This window comes from Xyrauchen texanus, chromosome 48 (assembly GCF_025860055.1).
Source record: "Xyrauchen texanus isolate HMW12.3.18 chromosome 48, RBS_HiC_50CHRs, whole genome shotgun sequence".
In the NCBI taxonomy this organism is placed as follows: Eukaryota; Metazoa; Chordata; class Actinopteri; order Cypriniformes; family Catostomidae; genus Xyrauchen; species Xyrauchen texanus.
Window position 1 is genome coordinate 15,429,361 of NC_068323.1, and position 20,775 is coordinate 15,450,135.

General features: G+C 38.3%; 1 protein-coding gene across 1 annotated transcript in view; it reads left to right on the forward strand.

Moving 5' to 3' along the window:
- LOC127639693 (phospholipid phosphatase 2-like) overlaps positions 1 to 20,775 on the forward strand; it is a 29,448-nt gene that overhangs the window by 4,623 nt on the left and 4,050 nt on the right. Inside the window, exons 2-5 of the mRNA XM_052121852.1 lie at positions 17,325 to 17,476; positions 18,478 to 18,740; positions 18,839 to 18,896; positions 20,436 to 20,612. Of these exons, the coding sequence (XP_051977812.1) occupies positions 17,325 to 17,476; positions 18,478 to 18,740; positions 18,839 to 18,896; positions 20,436 to 20,612 (650 nt within the window). The remainder of the gene's footprint in view (positions 1 to 17,324; positions 17,477 to 18,477; positions 18,741 to 18,838; positions 18,897 to 20,435; positions 20,613 to 20,775) is intronic.

Consider the following 20,775-nt stretch of genomic DNA (forward strand, 5'->3'; position numbering starts at 1 on the left):
TAATGTATAGGACAATTTCAGATGTTTCCTATCAAAGATAGGGAAAATATTGATTTCTAGTTTGACCCCTGGATGCATGCCTGAGCTAAATGGACATTCTCCATAATGAAACTGTGTTATCTAAAATAGGTGTGTGCTTACTGAAATTGGAAACACTGCCCCCAGTGGCCAAAGCTGTAAGTGTTGTTGGGCTGCATGTGAGCTCTGATAAATCAGGCTATATTTGTTATATTTAAATTATTGACATTGGCCGATACGTTTCTAAAGCCATGAGGGTGGCGAGAATTGCCTGCATGCACGTGAAGGAGCCGTCTGAGACATGCAAATGAAGAAAAACTGTTTGTTTTGTTGTTACATCATGCAACCACAATGATAGACCGGTGTGATCATGTTGCATTTTATGATGTACTCCGTATGTAATCTAAAAATAATTAAGGTTTATATCATGTAGAAATAGCCCCATAAGGTAACTGCACATTTCACATTTTTACAACGCTTATAATATCCAAAAGTATTTAAAAAAATAAATATTTGGAAAATAACTGGTGTACCATGGAAGATAGAAAACAGTGGGGTTTGGAACGAGATGAGGGAAGTGTATTACAGGTTATTGCAATACAAATACAAATTTGTAATGTATAAATATATATGGAATATGTAACCAAACTTGTTACTGATGTTGCCTTGCATTAAATTAAGTGTTTGATAGGAGGCTAGGTAAAAATGTATGCTTGTATGATTTAGATTTAGAATTCTGTTTGTTGATTGGTTGGTCTCTATGGGAATAAACGTAGTTTCTTTTTGTACGAGACAAGTCGTACTATATCTTACGATTTTGCCATCTTGTATAAATTATTATGAATTATTTCGAGACAATTGATGGTTTGTGTTGGTGTTTTTGGTACATCTCAAATTGTATTAAAGAACTTCATCATTTAGAGCTGTCTTCTAATAGGTAGAAAGATTTATTTATGGAAATAAGGACACAGCTAAGATATATGGTCAATAACTTTAACAATATTTTATTTTGCCTCACCCATTATCACATACGGTATGTGTGAGTAATAGGCTTTCTGATTGGTCTACAAGGATATTAAAGAAAGTTCAAAGTCTTGGGAGTTTAAGACTTTTCCTTGAGGTAACACCAGAAACGCTCAATCACATTTTGAGCTATTCAGTCATTGTCAAATAAATGTCAGCCTCTCACATTGCTTTATTAACAACAGAAAGTTCAGAAATCCAGTTGTGTTCAGCTACTGGAGAAATTCCGTAAGTGTTTCTGGGCAGTAATATCCTTTCCCCAGCCCTGAATTTGACATTCAATCCAGGCTCCCACCCTCTCCTCTCTTTTCCTCTGTCTAAGTAAAGTTTCCCTCCATGCAAACACAGTCTGGCTGTTAGTTTAGCTCACAAGCTAACAGTTTGTATTTTATGGCTCCATGTATTCTGGTAGAGTATGCATTTTTCAAGATTTTACACCCTTTGCTTAGACAGTAACATATGGACAAACATAAGTAGATTCGGCTACAAAACAAAGCTGCAATATCAGGGAAAGTAAAATTGGTGAGATCTATTTAAGCTTATGTTTTATATAAAGCCAAGTAAGGACTTTCCAAGCCCTTGTACCTCTGGTCTCTCTAACGAATCAGACATTCACATGGGTGCCTCCCGAGCTGTATATCCATCAGTTCAGCTACCCTCAACTTCATGAGATATCAAAAGTTATGAAGTTTTTAATAAAGCAATTTTTTCCCCTAACAAACATAATCATTCACAAACAGTTTTACTGCAATGAAGGTAAATCAATAAGCAACACAAGGCTGTGTGTTATAATAATTTAACCACGGATAAGGGGCTTTAGTTGGCACAATGCGAACGGCCTTAACAATGGTAAAAACACTAATGCATTCAAAAGTGTATACTTTAAAAGGCTAGAGTGCTCTACCAAGTGAAAGATGTAACGGCATTTGGAAAAACAAAAATGTGAATTGGAATCACTGCCCCCAGTGGCCGAAACCGAAATTGTTTTTGAACATATGGGCTTGTGTAAGTAGCAGTTTTCAGGTGAAATGTCGGAGAGTGGCGCCAAAAGCAATTGTATTTTTAGTAGGGCTGTCGATTTAATGCATTAAGTGCGATTAATTATACAAATTCCATAATAAATGTAAATATTTTCCTACCATACGAGCAGTTCAAGCCTGAAATACATCTGTTTTTATGAGCCGCATCAAAAGGTGGCAGCGCACACCTCACAAGCAGCACAGCCACAAAATGAGAACCGCTCACTTAGGAGGAAGCACAACAGAATACAGTAATCTTGAGACACAGTTTTCAAAGTTCCCATTACATTTAACTTGACACAGCATCCTAAAAATGTGCCATTTATGACTCTGAATGCCAGTGAAAAGCTCCAAATGCATCCATCTGAGGCAGGCATATGTACATATAGCTACGATTAAAAATAGGACAGTCGGAACAGAATAACGCGTACTGTGAGAACTGCACATTGACAAACACAATGCAAAACATATTGCTGTCTACTGTAGGCATGTTCAATGATATGTGAATAAAACAAACAATATCTTGTTCTTAAGCCACTTTTTGTATTGTCAAATCAATGCTTTATTCATCTGCCACAATAATGCAATTTATTTCAACCTAAATTTCAATCAATCTATTATAGGTCCTACTATAAATATGAGTAATTAGGCATTATTCATACAAATGATATGTATTTGGGGGCCTATCTCAGCTATTAATGATGAATGCGATTAATTTGATTAATCTGCATGTCATGTAATTAATTCAGTTAAAAATTTTTATTGATTGACAGCCCTAATTCTTTGTTGTAAATGATGTAATACATTTAACAGGAATTTATATTTTATTAGCCCTACAGCTAACCCCAACCCTAATGTAATTTTAGAGCAGAATTCCAACCTTCCAATTAAGCTACACATTAAGTAAGGGATAATGCTCAGGGATAATATTTTGGGTAAAGCAATAACAATCCGACAGAGTCATCAGGATCCTGACGTGAAGCGAAGGGGTCTTGTATCACACTGAAGTGCACCTATTTTGTAATGAAAACCGGCTGACTGTACATTATCCACTTATTATGCAGCTATTTACCAAATATATAAAAACGGATATAAAATATTGACTTGCCTTGAAAATATGTAATTATGTGACCAGAAAAAAAATTGCAGAACAGCTGAAATCCACCGCAACAGAGTTCTGTTGGTCATTATTTTTTAATTAATGAATGTCTGACTGCTCATTGTGAATTTTATTACAAGACTACTTGCCAAATAAATAAATGCACATGAAACATTGATTTGAGTTGAAATTATTTTATTTGCTTTCTTGTAGAAGTGATCGCACATTGATCCGAGAAGCAGGAAAGATGTCTCACAATACCTGGATGAGCAATCTGATATGTGGATGTGCGGTTGTTACAAAGAAATATCAGACCACTAGATGGTGCCATTGACCAATTAGAATATAGTATTCTAGAGAGCAGTGTAATAATGGGAGATAGTGCTTGTCTGTAATTCAGCAGCATGGGGTCAGTGTACCAGAACATTGTGTAGCAACATGTCAATTTCTGGTGTGATCACGTTAGAAGATTTGAAAAGCATAGGTTGTTTAGGAATTTGCTATTACTAATTCTGTTAATTATTTTAACGAGGATATTCAGTCAATCCAGGTCATGACAGAATTGTAGTTTGGAAGCATTTTAGCATCATAGCATTGTGCAATAACCTTAATACTTATTGCCACACATTTTGGTTTCAATCCCTAAAACTAGTGGGAAAATATGAGAGGATGGCAAATTGCAGGCTGTAGAAACCAACATTCATTGTATTTCAAGTCTCGGGTTTAACTTGTTCAGAAACGTGTGTATGCAATGGCAACTGCAACATCAACAAAATTGTTCACAAATCGGTCACATCGTGAGACTATTAAGATAATGATGCTGTTACCATTCATCACCAAAACAAATATTTTTACAAAAGAAAAACATTTGCTCACAATTTACTTGCAGACAGCTAGTAACCATGTTACCCACACAATGTTAAAAATATTCATAGCTTCTAAAAGTGTAAATCATGCACTAGTATTAGCGTGGGGAGGTAGAGGGCTGGGACACGTGTTAAAAGAAAAGAGGAGGACGTGGAGTGCATTCCTGCTTCAAGTAAGCTTCCAGACTCCTGTCGAGGTTGTACGCTCAGCACATAGCTTACAAATGAGTCAGACGGCCTTGCCAAACTCCAACACAGGCAACTGGCAGACAGACCACACTCAAAACTCTCACTTATGAGGAGACAGGGTTGTACTTTTGCAACACTTATGATGGGCCCCCTTCAAAAACCTTAAAGAATAAAAAACCTCCTAATTTTCAGAGTAGGAACACAGAACTGAAGCATTATGGGTGCAGTGCATTTGAACTGTGCTTCAGATGTTTTGAAATGAAGCCAGTGTGGATCGAGTCTGGTGTTAAAAGCTTAACACATTAATACATTTGCTGATTTGCCCACAAACAATTTAGAATATGGTGAGAACAAGCTGTCAATAAAAACAGTGGGCATGCTTGATAATAAAGGTGGTGAATCACTCTCAGGGTGAAGGTCAAAGTTGGCGCTAAGGAATGGGCTACACCCTTTTAGACTGTGGTGTAGTCAAAATCAAAAACAAGATAAAGAAATCCTCAATGTTTGCATTAAGTAGTCTGTTGTTGAAAATGCTTGAAATGGAAATGTTTGAGCCAAATGTTCAGATTCTTGTACCACCATCTTCATGTCAGTGTTGGGGAAGCTTCCTAAGTCTCAAGCTACTCATACTTTATAGTACTTAAATTATTAAAGCTACCCTTTTGAAAGGCTTCACTACAAGCTACTATGGAAAAGTAGCTCACTACCCTATTTAAGGGGGCAATATTTTACAACATTTAAAATAAATAATCATCAAATGATATCATTTATTTGTACAACTATATCAGTATTTATCTGGCACAAAACCTCAAAGATTAGGATGACGGCGTTAAACTTGAATACATAATTTACATTAATGCAACTAATAAAACTAGCAACGCATTTATATAACAGTTAAAAATACTGACAACTAAATAACTAAAATAAATGTTTGGGTTCATCAAGAAACATGAAAGAGGACATTACATAGGAGTTTCAATATAGACTCAATTTGCTTGTCTGTAAAGCTGGATGTGCAATCTAGAGAGACAAAAGACAGCATTGTTGGAGTTTGTCATGCTACACAGCTAATCATTGCTAAATTAGTCTTTTACTTAAAAAGCTACAATATATTTTAAATACTGCAAGCTACTTAAAAATGTTACGTTTGGGGCCTGGGTAGTTCAACGAGTATTGATGCTGACTACCACCCCTGGAGTCACAAGTTTGAATCCAGGGTGTGCTGAGTGACTCCAGCCAGGTCTCCTAAGCAACAAAATCGGCCCGGTTGCTAGAGAGGGTAAAGTCACATGGGGTAACATTCTCATGGTCACGATTAGTGGTTCTCGTTCTCAATGGGGCATGTGGTAAATTGTGCGTAGATTGTGGAGACTAGCATAAGCATCCACATGCTGTGACTCTCCGCGGTGTCATGCACAGCGAGCCACATGATAAGATGGGTGGACTGACTTTCTCAGAAGCAGAGGCAACTGATACTTGTCCTCAACCACCCGGATTGAGGGAAGTAACCATGCCACCACAAGGCCCTAGTAAGCAGTGGGAATTGGGCATTCCAGATTGGGGAGAAAAGAGGATAAAAAAAATTTACGTTTGCCCCCAAAATAAAACATTTATGATTTTTTTATTCTTAATCATTTACTATTTAGCCTCATGTCATTGCAAACTTGTTTGTTGAAAAAGTTGTTCAGTTTGATTTGTGAACCGAATCAACTTTGAAAATTATCAGCTCAAAAGAATAATTCATTTAGTCCAGATTGGAATGATCCAGTTCTCTAGTTCAGCTACTGACTCAATGATCCAGTCACAGTGGTTCTTCATTTAAAACTCTACTAGAAGGGAAGATTATGTACAATGACTTAAATGTCAGTCTGTTCCCCTCACAAAGCTTTAGAAGACTTGGATCACATGGACTGACATTCTGCTACTTTCATGATGCTTTTGTGTCGTATTTGGACCCATTTAGCCACTATGGAAAAGACGAGCGGATTCTTTGAACTCCGTTGATATCATGCACAATGAACCTTGCAGATATTCTCCACATAGGTATATTGAATTAAGCTGCTGGATTTGTCTAGTAATGGTTCTGGTTTCACTCCAGCGGCTTTTCCTCAATAGGGAAAACGTGTCTGTTTCAAACTCTGACTGTTAACTCAGATTGCCATCCAATTATTCTGCATACGTAACTGTAAATCAATTGAAACTATATAAGTTAGTGCTCAACTCTGCCCTCTGTATTTATAGTGTTTGTGATGGAGGGGGAGGATTCGCCAAACACGGAGGAAAACGTGAACGAATGAATGAAGACAGTGGGAGTGGCTAGCTCATTTTTTGTTTGTGGATATAGCAAAATGACAACAAAAGGCTGTCATAAGTCAAGTCTTTACTGAAAAATGTAATCGGCTATTATGCATACTGCTGATTTTAGCTAATGTAGTAGGTTATTAAAGTAACTATTCTATGAATACCAAAAAATTTGCATACTGTGCAAATACGTACTGTATACAGCAGAAATGGTGAGAGCATTGTGATAGTATGCTATTCCGAACATAGCCATAGTTTAGTCACCATGCTACTTTGTAGATGTTTTCTTGTGCTACAGTGACTTTACATTTGGTTTTCTCCTATAGGAGTTAATTGGCGGTAAGTCTCTTGACAGTCACAGTACACATATAGCATGAATATAGACGCATAGTCCATTGACTCGTTTTGAGCCCAATCAAAACACGGTCCCTTAGTCTTTTACAGGAAATTTCTCTTCCTGTACTTTCAAATTGAACTAAATTGTTTCAGGGAATGATGGGTGACTGAGACGAGCGTCAATTCCCTAAAGAGCTGCCACAATATTGTGTTGGGTTTGAATTGTGATTTATTAAATGAAGTAAATTTCCAAATGTAAATATGGGATGAGCTTGTCCATCTAGGCCTGCCAATTATTTCTCAAAGATATTATATATAAGCGGCTTATTCTCTCGCAACTGTGACGACGCTTCCAGTATCCCTCCAACTCCACCTTTATATTTCATAAAGCCTATACCATTTATTATATCAAAATATTATTTTAATTTCTTGCTTTAGTCAGATAGTCAGTTGGGGGGTAGTAGTATCTCAGAGCTTAAGTCCAGTCCTGTGCTCGAACCCCTCCTTTATGGACAGCACGCCAAATCTGTTTACCTTAATGCGCCCCAGGACTAGATTACCCAGTGAACTTGTGAAAGGTGAAGAGAAATGTCTGTGCCACTAGCGTCACCAAACGTCATTGCACAAATAATTACTGTTTTTAATAAAGTTTCCTGAATACTCCCTCTTTCGTCTATTGGTCAAAAAACAGACACTCCCGTCCCAAACTCATGAAGTATAGGTTACTGCGGAACACTGATGGGTGTTTCCCAATCTGTGGGCGTTTTCAAACCGGGATGGCATTTTTCAACTCTCCAATGAAGCAGTTAATCTCAATGTAGTAATCAGTGGGCATTTCCAAACCAGGATTGGCATTTCTGAACTATCCAGTGGAAGTACGGAATCTCAGCATAGTAGGCAAATCATGTAAAGTGCTTGAAAAACGCCTATCCCAGTTTGAAAACGGCCACTGATTGGAAAAAAAAAAACATTTTTGTTCTGCAGAGACACAAGACTCAATCTCATCACATTGGTTGAGCCAATGTTTCTATGTCAGGCTGTTTGGGATTGCAAGACAAAAAGGTCAACCGAGACACAGTGTTCACACTCTTCAGGGGAATCAACCTACCAATGGCTCTACATAATGACCTAGGATAGGAGAACTTGTTTCAACATTGATAAAATTACTCCCTTAACCTTTAAAGTAAGTCTCGCTTCTGATGCTCTGCATCTCTCCCTATAGTCCTGTTTGGTTGTGCAATTAAATGACTGCCATGCTCACACCTACCAATTTAGGCTTTGAACTCAAGCTGTTTGAAGCTCCTCCTCATTGACCACTTTTATGTAGCTTATGGGGCTTTTCCACTGCATGATACAACTCAACTCGACCAGACTCTGCTCGATTTTTGGGGTTTTCCACTGTGGATTGTACCTGGTACTTTTTTTTAGTACCACCTCAGTCGAGGTTCCAAGTGAGCCGAGCCAAGTCGATACTAAATGTGATTTAAAAACCCTGCAGATCACTGATTGGTCAGAGAGAATCGTGACTACCGGTGTCACTGGATTTGCGACACAGGACATCAACCCACTAGATTTAAAGTTTGCAACAATGATAGCAGTATAATTTGTTCACACGACTTGAATTGTGAAAAGAAAAGGCTGTGCGCAAAACCACGCCATGGTCAATAAACGAGGTGCTGATGTTCCTCTTGTTAGCAACTAACTAAATGACGTGAAACGAAAAAGTCTTTCAGGAAGTGTCTCAGCTGTTGGCCACACACGGCTACTGGACCTACCAACAGTGTAGGGAAAAGTAAAAAAAACTTAAAAGTAACTACTGAACCATCAAGGACCACAACAGCCGGAGTGGTTCAAACAGAAAAAAGTGGAAGTGGTTCGACCAAATGGACGCTATCTATGGCAACAGTCCAGCGAGCAATGGGAGTGAGAGTGCCCGGGACTCGACCATGGCGCTATTGGAGTCCACAATGGAGGATGGTACGTTTTGTTATGTTAACTCCATATTCTGCTTGAAAGCTTCACTTTATTTAGTTGACCAGCTACTGGATTGCTTGTCTCATTTGTCTTTAGTTTCATAGTAATGAGCTGAAAAATTGAGGCACAGTTTTATTAGACATTTGTTTTCATTTGTTTGGAGTGTATTCAGCTGGCAAAAATACAGAAAAGTCTGTCAAGACTCCGTTCCAGATCCTCGATGTGTCTGCATCTCAACAGTGTTAAAACTGTAGCCAATATTCTGGGGTCTTTAACAAGATGGTCTGTGTTGCCTGTGGGAGAGTTTTGTTCTTTTTGCACTTTTCTCAAAGAATAAACTCCTTAATGGCAAGAAAACAAGGGCTCTCCATTAAGTGAACATTTTCCAGCAGGTGATTCACATATTTTTAGCCTTGAGGGCTGAGTTGATAGAAGTTGGTTGGTTGGTAAGCTAGACAGACAGTGATCTAGTTTTTGAAAGACTGTGTACCTAGTAAAGGAAACCTGCAGATGGGTCATATCTGTTTAAGCCTTGAGGCCTGAGCCACCAGAGTTATTTTTAGTAAGGAAGTGGGTGAATGAGCTAGTTAATTAGTGAGCTTGAAAAGTATTTCTGCAGATGGGTAATATCTGTAATTTAGTTAGGCTGGGCATAAACGGTGCAAGTTCTGACACTCGGGGGGGTGAGCCCCTGCACACGTTATGAATCATATTATCTGATAATTGTACAGATGCATTGGTACACTACGTGACTTTACGACCAGGCGAATTTGAAAGCAATCACATTAATTTTTACGTTCTATTTATCATTAATGCATAAATCCAGAGGAGATTTTAATTCATTGTGCCAATAATAGTTTGGAATAAAAAAAAGTTTTTTTAAAAAAGATGGTATGGCCAGGAGCTACATTTACTAAAAACTCTCCATAGTTTACTGATTATTTTAAAACATTGTCTGATATTTATTCTAAATGCTGTCGGACATTTGATCGATCAGATTTTGAGGGTAGACTGATCTGATTTCATGACTGCATACACCATTACGCCATTGTGTTACTGTCAGTTACTGCATGATAATATAGTACACAAAAAGTATAAGAATAAAAAGTGCGTAAAAAAATATTTGCACCATTTCTGCCAGTTATACTTGGAATTAATCTAAGCGCAATTAACATAAGCAGAATTCTGAGTTATAGTGGAGTACCTTTATAATTGTGTTTCAGATGTGCTTGCTTCTCATCTGTGTCACCACATGTTGATATCAGACATACTGAAGAAGATCCGTGAAGTCTTGTCCATGTAAATGCACTTTAAAGCCGCACTTATCTGGCAGTTTTAAAATCGGCCTAATCCAAAATTGACGTGCTGTATTACACGTTTGGCTGCCGGTTTTCAGTTAAATGCAGCAGGGGGAGCCAAAATCCAGTGAAATGGTGTTGTGTTCAAACAAGGTTTTAAGGTGAATTTTAGATGGAATTTTTAATGATTAAAACATACCTCCCTAACGTAAAACTTTAGCCTGAACCTAACCAATAGTGTTTTAAAATATAATGAAATGTTAAAAAAGACATCCTTACCTTATCAACTTAACAACGCCTAAACTTAACAAATTGTGTTTTATAATGCAGAAGCACAAAATTTAAATAAACAATTCTGGAGCAACCACTTGAATTTGCTTTGCTTGTATGACTCTGTTATTTCACATATCAGTTTGAGTTCATGACTGGTCTTGACCCACTTTCCTGCAACTCTAAGTCCAGGTTTACTCAAAATATATACACTCACCTAAAGGATTATTAGGAACACCTGTTCAATTTCTCATTAATGCAATTATCTAATCAACCAATCACATGGCAGTTGCTTCAATGCATTTAGGGGTGTGGTCCTGGTCAAGACAATCTCCTGAACTCCAAACTGAATGTCAGAATGGGAAAGAAAGGTGATTTAAGCAATTTTGAGTGTGGCATGGTTGTTGGTGCCAGACGGGCCGGTCTGAGTATTTCACAATCTGCTCAGTTACTGGGATTTTCACGCACAACCATTTCTAGGGTTTATAAAGAATGGTGTGAAAAGGAAAAACATCAAGTATGCGGCAGTCCTGTGGGCGAAAATGCCTTGTTGATGCTAGAGGTCAGAGGAGAATGGGCCGACTGATTCAAGCTGATAGAAGAGCAACTTTGCCTGAAATAACACAGCAAAGCATTTGTGAAGCCACAACACGCACAACCTTGAGGCGGATTGGCTACAACAGCAGAAGACCCCACCGGGTACCACTCATCTCCACTACAAATAGGAAAAAGAGGCTACAATTTGCAAGAGCTCACCAAAATTGGACAGTTGAAGACTGGAAAAATGTTGCCTGGTCTGATGAGTCTCGATTTCTGTTGAGACATTCAGATGGTAGAGTCAGAATTTGGCATAAACAGAATGAGAACATGGATCCATCATGCCTTGTTACCACTGTGCATGCTGGTGGTGGTGGTGTAATGGTGTGGGGGATGTTTTCTTGGCACACTTTAGGCCCCTTAGTGCCAATTGGGCATAGTTTAAATGCCACGGCCTACCTGAGCATTGTTTCTGACCATGTCCATCCCTTTATGGCCACCATGTACCCATCCTATAATGGCTACTTCCAGCAGGATAATGCACCATGTCACAAAGCTCGAATCATTTCAAATTTCTTTCTTGAACATGACAATGAGTTCACTGTACTAAAATGGCCCCCACAGTCATCAGATCTCAACCCAATAGAGTATCTTTGGGATGTGGTGGAACGGGAGCTTCGTGCCCTGGATGTGCATCCCACAAATCTCCATCAACTGCAAGATGCTATCCTATCAATATGGGCCAACATTTCTAAAGAATGCTTTCAGCACCTTGTTGAATCAATGCCATGTAATAATCCTAATAATCCTAATAATCCTTTAGGTGAGTGTATAGGATATAACTTGGACCCTAGAATTCCTTGGCTTCATCAGACTTGTGCTTATGGAATACATTTTTTTTTAAATCTACCATATATCCACCATAGTGTATTTACCATTATGTTATGGATTTTACATGCCCCTTAATGCAGCCCTAGAACTGAAATGAATACAAGTATGATGGTTAAAATTAGACAGTAAAAGATATTTTACAACACAGATTTTTTTAGGCTTCAGGACTGAGTAACCACAAGTTAATAGAAGTTACTGTAGATAGTTAGTTTGTGAGCTAGTTTGCAAAAGGTCATGTACCTAAAACATTTCTGCAGATGGATCATGTCTGCTTGAGTCACCAGAGTTAATGTTAGTGAGTGAGTGAGCTTTGTAGTTTGCGAAAGGCCATGTACAGTACTGCCGCTCCCTGTACATACATTACACAGTCTGCGTAGGGCACCAAAACCCTACAGGGGCACCATCTTACCCTATGGGGCAGCAGAAACTCCACCGGCTCCATCGGCTTCCCTGCACATTATATGTTATTCAAGGGCCCGGTAGCATTCGTAGAACACAGATGATCGCCTCGCAACACGCACTATGTCAGGTGATTGCCTCGGAGGCCATTTCTGCAGATGAGTCATAAAAGTTATAGCCTTAAAAGAGTCACACAGATTTCATAGATGTCAGTCAGTTAGGTTCACTGCCATGTACCCTGATATATACATCCATGCTTCGTTGATTGAGAAATGTTGTTGTTTGGTACAGGGACTAAAAACTAAATGTTTTAATGTGAGTTCTGAGCAAAAATTTTATTTTTCCATTCCGGATCAGAAGTTCCGCAGCCTACTTTCCAAATGGTAACCGGTTAGAACAAAATAAAAGAATGGTTAATAATGTTCTTTTTAAATTGACAGTACTCTGCGCTAATGGTTGGGTGAAATATCAGTTGCAGTGATGCCAAATCTCGCAAGAGAATCATGCAACCTGGTCTGGAAAATCAAGCCTAAAATAAGCCAAATATCATGTCTTATTTTCAGCATAGAAATCAAAACAAGCATACAATTAATTAACAGTGAAGTATAGTTTTATTTACAGATCTGCGTCTCAGCCAAAACCCAGCCACATCAAATCTGTATTAATGCATCATCTCTAACAATAATTCAGTGAAGACTTGGAAACAAATTTTTACCTTTAATAATGTTTTCTTTGTATCTGGATTAGCTGTACATGCATATGTTGTAATTATACATAGTTGTTAAAAAGAGCTTAATTCACAGAATGCAACATCCACAACAGGCAATTAGGCAAAGAAATCTGTGCTGCAGCAATTTCCTTCAGGATCAAAGCACAGGTTTCCTTTTTTTGGGCAATATGAAGTGGTGTAGTTCCAAGAATATACCCTTTGGCTTCATGAAAACATTATCGGAACAAAATTAACTAGTTATAGCCAGTTACCAGCATAGTTGTTGTTGGTCATGTGTGTGGCCAGAGATAATTAGAGATTCCCCCCTCTTGTACAGTGACATCCATAAAGGAATAACAGGAAAAAAACTTGTTCTGGTCCTTGTTTTTGAAAGGTTTTTTGTTTCGTTTTGGAAAATCAAATTTTACATGTTTAACAAAATTCATAACGTTGATCCTGTGTCTCACAGCCAAAGTGGTGAAAATAATTTAAAGCTCAATACTGTTTATACGGCAAGGTTACTTGAGAACTATGGATTTAGACAGTGTACCATTGTGGATGTCTGCTTCAAAGTTATCAATGTATGATTTGTCCAGACCACAATTTATAAAAGTACACTGTCATGTCAAACACTATTGTTCTTTTATTTGAAATATAAAGGGCTTCTTTAGATGTCCTTAAAGTCCTCTATGACTCTATTACTCTTTGTCTCTGTCATGACAACATAAAGGTCAATGTCTCAGAATACATTGAAACTCAACATGACGAGGTTTGGCAGGAGTATGTGTAATATTGTTTTTGTGTGATTGCATTTCAGCTTCTCTCTGCAAAAGTTGATGCAAAGTTGTAAATCTGTGGTGTAAAAAGTGGTTAAAACCTTTAAATTAAATGGAAAAAAAATTCTCCCCAATTTGGTGAATCTCAGTTGCCTCCATGCCTGAGACTGTCAATCCACACATCTTATCACATAGCTTGTTGAGCGTGTTACCGTGGAGCGCATGTTGAGGCTCACGCTATTCTCCGCGGCATCCACGCACAACTCGCCACGTGCCCCACCGAGAGCGAGAACCACATTATAGTGACCACAAGGAGGTTACCCCCTGTGACTCTACCCACCCAGGCAACAAGGCCAGTTGGTTGCTTTGGAAGCCTGACAGGGGTCAGGCTTCTTGCATCTCAGCATCTTGCAACTCCAGGTGTGGTAGTCAGCATCTTTGTTTGCTGGGCTACCCAGGCCCCAATTAAATTACATTTTAATACATTTATAGTTGCATCAGCATCAAGGTTAACTTGTTACAGATGCTGTTCATCTGCATGGAACAATGATTCAATCCAATAAATAAATCTTGCCTCTAAAACAACAAAATTAATAATAATTAAGTTATATAATCTTACTTTACATAACTGTATGTCTTCATTCATCAATTAGCCCGTTGGATTATTCGCTATGTAACTTTGGAACTCATTACCATGGTTTATTAGTTAGTCGAAGTCAGTTCATTTTCGAAAACATTTACACGCCAACATTTTTCTGTCAAAGAAAAATGAACAACTGTCAAAGAACAGTACATTTTTAGCATTTATTTATTTATTGTTATGCAAGTAGCCTAACTTGTTTGCAAATAACTATAATCTACAAACTTTAATCTCTATAAAACCAAATTAGTTGTTGCATTCTATTATTAACTCGCATTAAGCTCCATATATACAGTATACAGCATGATGTATGTATGTGTCTACACTGGTGGCCAAAGGATTGGAAAAATTGACAGATTTTTCTCTTATGGAAAGAAATGTATACTTTTATTCACCAAAGTGGCAATCGACTGATCGCATTGTATAGTCAGGACATTAATAACATGAAAAATTACTATTATAATTCTGAAAAAAATATTCAGAACTTCGTAAACTACTTCAAAGTGTTCTAATCAAAAACTCCTCCAGATGCAGCAATGACAGCTTTGCAGATCCTTGACATTCTAGCTGTCAGTTTGACCAGATACTCAGGTGACATTTCAGCCCACACTTCCTGTAGCACTTGCCATAGATGTGTCTGTCTTGTCAGGCACTTTCACGCACCTTACAGTCTAGCTGATCCCACAAAAGCTCAATGGGGTTAAGATCCATAACACTCTTACAATTATCTGTTATCTGATATGTTATGTGTCTGTGTTTCTTTGCCCAAACTAACATTTTCTTTTTGTTTTTCTGTTTCAAAAGTGGCTTTTTCTTTGCAGTTCTTCCCATAAGTCCTGCACCCTGAGTCTTCTCTTTACTGTTATACATGAAACTGGTGTTGAGCGGGTAGAATTAAATGAAGCTGTCAGCGGAGGACATGTGAGGCGTCTATTTCACAAACTAGAGACTCTGATGTACTTATCCTCTTGTTTAGTTGTACATCTGGTCTTCCACATCTCTTTCTGTTCTTGTTAGAGCCAGTTGTCCTTTGTCTTTGAAGACTGCAGTGTACACCTTTGTATGAAATACAATTCCGTTTTTTGGCAATTTCAAGCATTGTATAACCTTCATTCCTCAAAACAATTATTGACTGATGAGTTTCTAGAGAAAACTGTTTCTTTTTCAATTTCAATTATCAATTTAGCATGATTACTCAAGGATAAGGTGTTAGAGTTATGGCTGCTGGAAATGGGGCCCGTCTAGATTTGATCACAAAATACTTGTTTCAAATAGTGATGATGCTGTTTTTTACATCAGTAATGTCCTGACTATACTTTGTGATCAGCTGAATGCCACTTTGGTGGATTAAATTATCAATCCTTCCGAAACCACAAAATCTGTAAATTTTCCCAAACATTTCACCGCCAATGTATGCAGATATATATAAATATATGGATGAGCTTGTTGTTTGTACATTTCATTGGGCCTTGTAAAATAATATTGAAGAATAATCTGCATGCAAACATGAAAACTGTCCTGATGAGCCCAAAGCGGTGTCCTCATGTACGTTGTAATATCACATTGGTATAACTAAATGGGAATTGAGCAATTCTGGACTTTAGTGGGATGCTGGGCATCCATATTTATCATTTAGCTTCTCTAGTTTCCCAGAAGAGCCCAATGCATGTTTAACATTTTGGCTTGTACCAACACACTGCATGTGTTTCTTGGGTTTGCCGGTGTAGCATCTTGGCCTCTTGTTGCACCCAAAAGGCCGTAAGTTGTCACAGAGATACATTTGGAAAAGAGGAGGTCCCTTACTATAACAATGTACATAAAATATCCACAAGAAGGCTACAGATTCCTTCCAAGAACTGTGCTGAAGAACTGTGTTTAACAGGAAAGAAATGCAAATTTATTAGAACACTTGCTATTATTCGGCCACCTTATCAGCAAAAAGTGGAATTGCAGGAAGTAGAATTGCTCTTAACCTTTTCCTCACTTGCTGAAACAAGATCACATGGTTGCAGAGTGATTTAGTGATGTTTCCGTATGTCCCATGGACATTTTCCATTTATTAAAGGATCAAACTGTGGCTACATTCAGATGTGCATTTTTAGCCTCATCAGTCCATCTACCAATGTGTTGTGGTGAGGATGTCTGGGCTGTGGGTGTGTATGGCGATGTTTTCTGTATGTTATGGCTCGCAACGTGTTTCGGGTTAAGACTGTGTGGTCTGGTTACTTCCTCATAGCTGTTGGATAAAAGAGGTTCTATAAATACTTACTGCTTCCATGGCAGGATTCAGATTAAAGTTGCTGTTGGTCGGCCAATTCAAAAGGAAAAAATAAAAAGGTTTTACTAACAAATCGTGCCTGGATTTCATGGAAACTTCTGTGATGCCTAAGGGAGCTTTCACTAGCACTTTTGGTGTGCACCCGGGTTCGAATGATGTAAATGTTTGGTTCTTTTGGATGATGTGAACACTGTTTTCTGAACTCAGGTGTGCACTCAATACGTCGGGTTTGGTTCAGCTGCCGACATGAAAGCAACCGTACTAAATCGCAGAAGTGAACTGCTACTGATGATGTCTTTGCAAGCTCCAGATCGTAATGATTATGGTTTAATGCTTGTCATACCTGCTTGTTTCCAAATTAATCACCTTCAGAGATCAGCTCACATTCTTCACATCTCTTGCAACTTAAGACCGAATTGCCTCTAAAGTATCGAGTGTCAAAAAATATCTTGTCATTCGGTACCAAATTTCGATACCTAAGGGGTTAATCTCGTCAACATCTACTGATGTGGCATCTGTGGCAGACAAACACATGTCATTCTTTCTTTCTATTTTTGGTTGAAATGTATAGTATTTTAATATATTCTTGACAGGTTTCATGAGATTAACCCTTGTATTACCCACATGCACCATTTCCTCATCATTTAGGAGTCCGATATAACTTTTATTTACTTTTTGTCTTCACTTCCTCTTTCCTGTAGCTTCTCTGCCCTTTGTGATCATGAATATTGCATCCCAGCCGTATGAGCGAAGCATCTACTGCCAGGATGAGAGCATTGGTTACCCAATAAAACCAGACACCATCACACATGTAACATTGGCTGTAGTCACCATCACCTTCACGGTCATCATTGTGAGTCTTTATTTAAATAATCTCTCTATCCATTCCCCCATTATCCATCATGATCTCATCTCCAGAGTCACGCACCAAAACAATGTGTCTGTTCATGACTCTGGACAGCAGATAGTTTCATTATGCTTAAAACAACAAAGCTGGATACAGAGGGTTATGTGCCCATGGGCTTATTTGGCATCATGTTGCATTTTTTAGGATAACCTAATCTTTCCATGAAACTGTTGTGGCTCTAAAATTTTCGATGAGTCATGCTCTAAGCCATTGTAAAGCAACTGTTATTAAAAGTTGCATGCCTGTGAGTGCACATCTATTAAACAATTACTTTTTTGTTTATTAGTAAATGTAATCATTCATCAAACATCTGTGTCTTTTATTATATTCATACATTTACACCAATCAGTCACAACATTAAAACCACCTGCCTTATATTGTGCAGGCCCCCCTTGTGCCACCAAAACGGCATCAACCCGCATCTCAGAATAGTTTTCCACAATTGTACAAAGCGGTTATCTGAGTTACCGTAGACTTTGTCAGTTCGAACCAGTCTGGCTATTCTCTGTTGACCTCTCTCATCAACAAGGGATTTCTATATGCAGAACTGCTGCTCACTGGATGTTTTCTGTTTTTGGCACCATTCAGAGTAAATTCTGGAAACTGTTGTGTGTGAATATCCCAGGAGATCAGCAGTTACAGAAATACTCAAACCAGCTCCGTTATATCAAAACTGTCAAGCATACATTTAAGCACAATGGAAAAAAAATGTATGCAATGTTTTAAGCATAGACCTCACTAAATTTGGTTAAATATGTTTAACACAACTTTTGCCAATACATGCTTGAATAACAATTTCGGTAATGTTTATGAAGGTCTATATTGTTCAAGGTTATAGTGTTGCATATCAATCAATAGTTCCTTAAACGTAGTTTTTATTTTTGTTTATATCTATAGAAAACGCATAACAACACTAAACAATGTACCTTTTTTCCATTTGTCTTTAGATATCGTTGGGTGAGGCGTACCTGGTGTACAGTAAAATAATTTACTCCAACTCTACCTTTAATCAGTATGTGTCTGCCATATATAAGGTGCTGGGCACCTTCCTATTTGGGGGAGCTGTCAGCCAATCACTGACAGACTTGGCAAAGTACACCATTGGGCGACCACGCCCACATTTCTTAGCAGTGTGTGCTCCCAAAGTCTGCAAAGAATACATATCCTCAGTCAATTGCACTGGCGAGGCACGTGATGTCACTGAAGCCAGGTATGTATCATGAGAACGGTTTATGCAAGTCAGTCTTTCTTTGTTTTCTGAGAAGTTCTTTTGAATCTTTGAAATTACATCTGATTTGTATGTTCTAGGTTGTCCTTCTACTCAGGACACTCTTCCTTTGGGATGTACTGCATGTTGTTCTTAGCGGTGAGTGCTACAGTAATCACAAGCCCTCTTATTTTTTTTTTAAAGAGGCCTTATCACGAGTTATCCAATTTTCCTAACATTTTGAAATAAAGGAGTTCATTGCAGTTTATGTAGAACTACTAACTTCCTCCCAGTCCATAAAGAGCATTTACTTTAACCAAGTTGCAAAGACAACACTTTCTAAAATCTTTACATTTCTGATGCCAGAAACCCAAATTCCATTCATACAAGGCCACCCACATTTAGGCTATATGTCAATGATGCCTATTAGGTGTAGGGACGTGCAAAACTACCAATTTATAATCGACAAGGCTGTCGGTTGTTTGAACGACTAGTCGGTGGTAAGGATAATGATGTATAATTAGTCTCCTTTATGTCATGTGATCCCGATCAGACACATTTCAGAGTTAGCAAACGGACGCCAAGCACAGCACTTCAACATGGTTACTAATGGATATTCAACAAAAATGTAGGCTGAATAACTGAAACATCTTACTGCCAAAATTATCAGAGAAGAAAAAAATAAGAAAGGCTCCAATACTGACACGATTCAATTTAACAAGCGCACTTGGGAGTCTCGAGGCATTAGCTGTTAACTGCAAGATAACTATGCGGATACACATCTAATTCACCATATCAAGCAGTTTAAACCTTTTTTACAGCAACAATTTATTCAAGCAGTGTCAGAATTAGCAAAAGACTTTTAACTCTCCAAAGTACATTACAAATATGGGAGCACTACTGACAGCAGAGAATTTAATGTCTGACAGTGATCGTCTTGAAATGTATTGTTGATGTGGCGCTTTGATGGCTGAAACTGCTGCGATGCATAAATGGACAAACATTAAAGCATAAATAGAGTAAACTTCTTGCAATATTGCAATTATTCACTTTTAAGCACAGAAGCTATAATCACACACAAAAAAAACTCCAAGAAGTTGTACCTCTTCAATTAATTTTGAGAATCGTATCTCCCATTAACACCACCATTAAAAATATTGTTAATTAGTCGACCCGACTAATCAAGTAGTCAGTTGTTGGATGAGTAGTCAATTAGCCGTCCACTGTGGCACATCCCTATTTGGGTGTTCATAAACTTGAATCACCTAGTCACAGTGAAGAAAAGAGGAAGTAGGTTAGGATAGGATATATGCAATTTCTTCTGAACCAGAAACTGGGGGAAATACACCTAACCTTGTGCTGTTCCTGGCTGTATGTAGCACCTGCACTCTGCATATCCCTCTGAAGGACCCCAGTATAGGGAAATAGTGGGTTTTTTACATTTTATTTTTTTATTAGATTCACTTGTAGTATGCCTTTTCAAAAAGGGGATGATGTCAATAAAAGGTCAACCTTCTTATTCCAGCAGTAATATTGTTAGTGACTTAGAATTGAAAATGCTGCTTGCTAGCAACTTTTTATCCAAATAAGTTTTTTTTCTTCATTAAATTACATACACCTGGTGCTATTCTCTTACCATGTTGCATAATATTCCTGTATTAACAGCCTAATATCTCCCTCCTTTCTTTCTCCCCTCAGTTCTATGTCCAGGCAAGACTGAATGCAAAATGGGCTCGTCTTCTGAGGCCCACAATCCAGTTCTTCCTGGTGGCCTTCGCTGTGTATGTAGGTTACACCCGCGTATCCGATTATAAACACCACTGGAGCGATGTTCTGGTAGGACTACTCCAGGGGGCGCTCATCGCAATTCTCACTGTAAGTTACAAATAATCATGTTGAGAGAGGGTTCATGGAAAGGTGTGTGTGACGAGGAGGGGGTGGGGCCAGGCCATGACTATGCACGCCTGGCCCCCAATTGGGCTAATCGGGCTGATAAATGTGACGGAACGCGGCAGTTCGGGAGAAAGAGCCACATGCA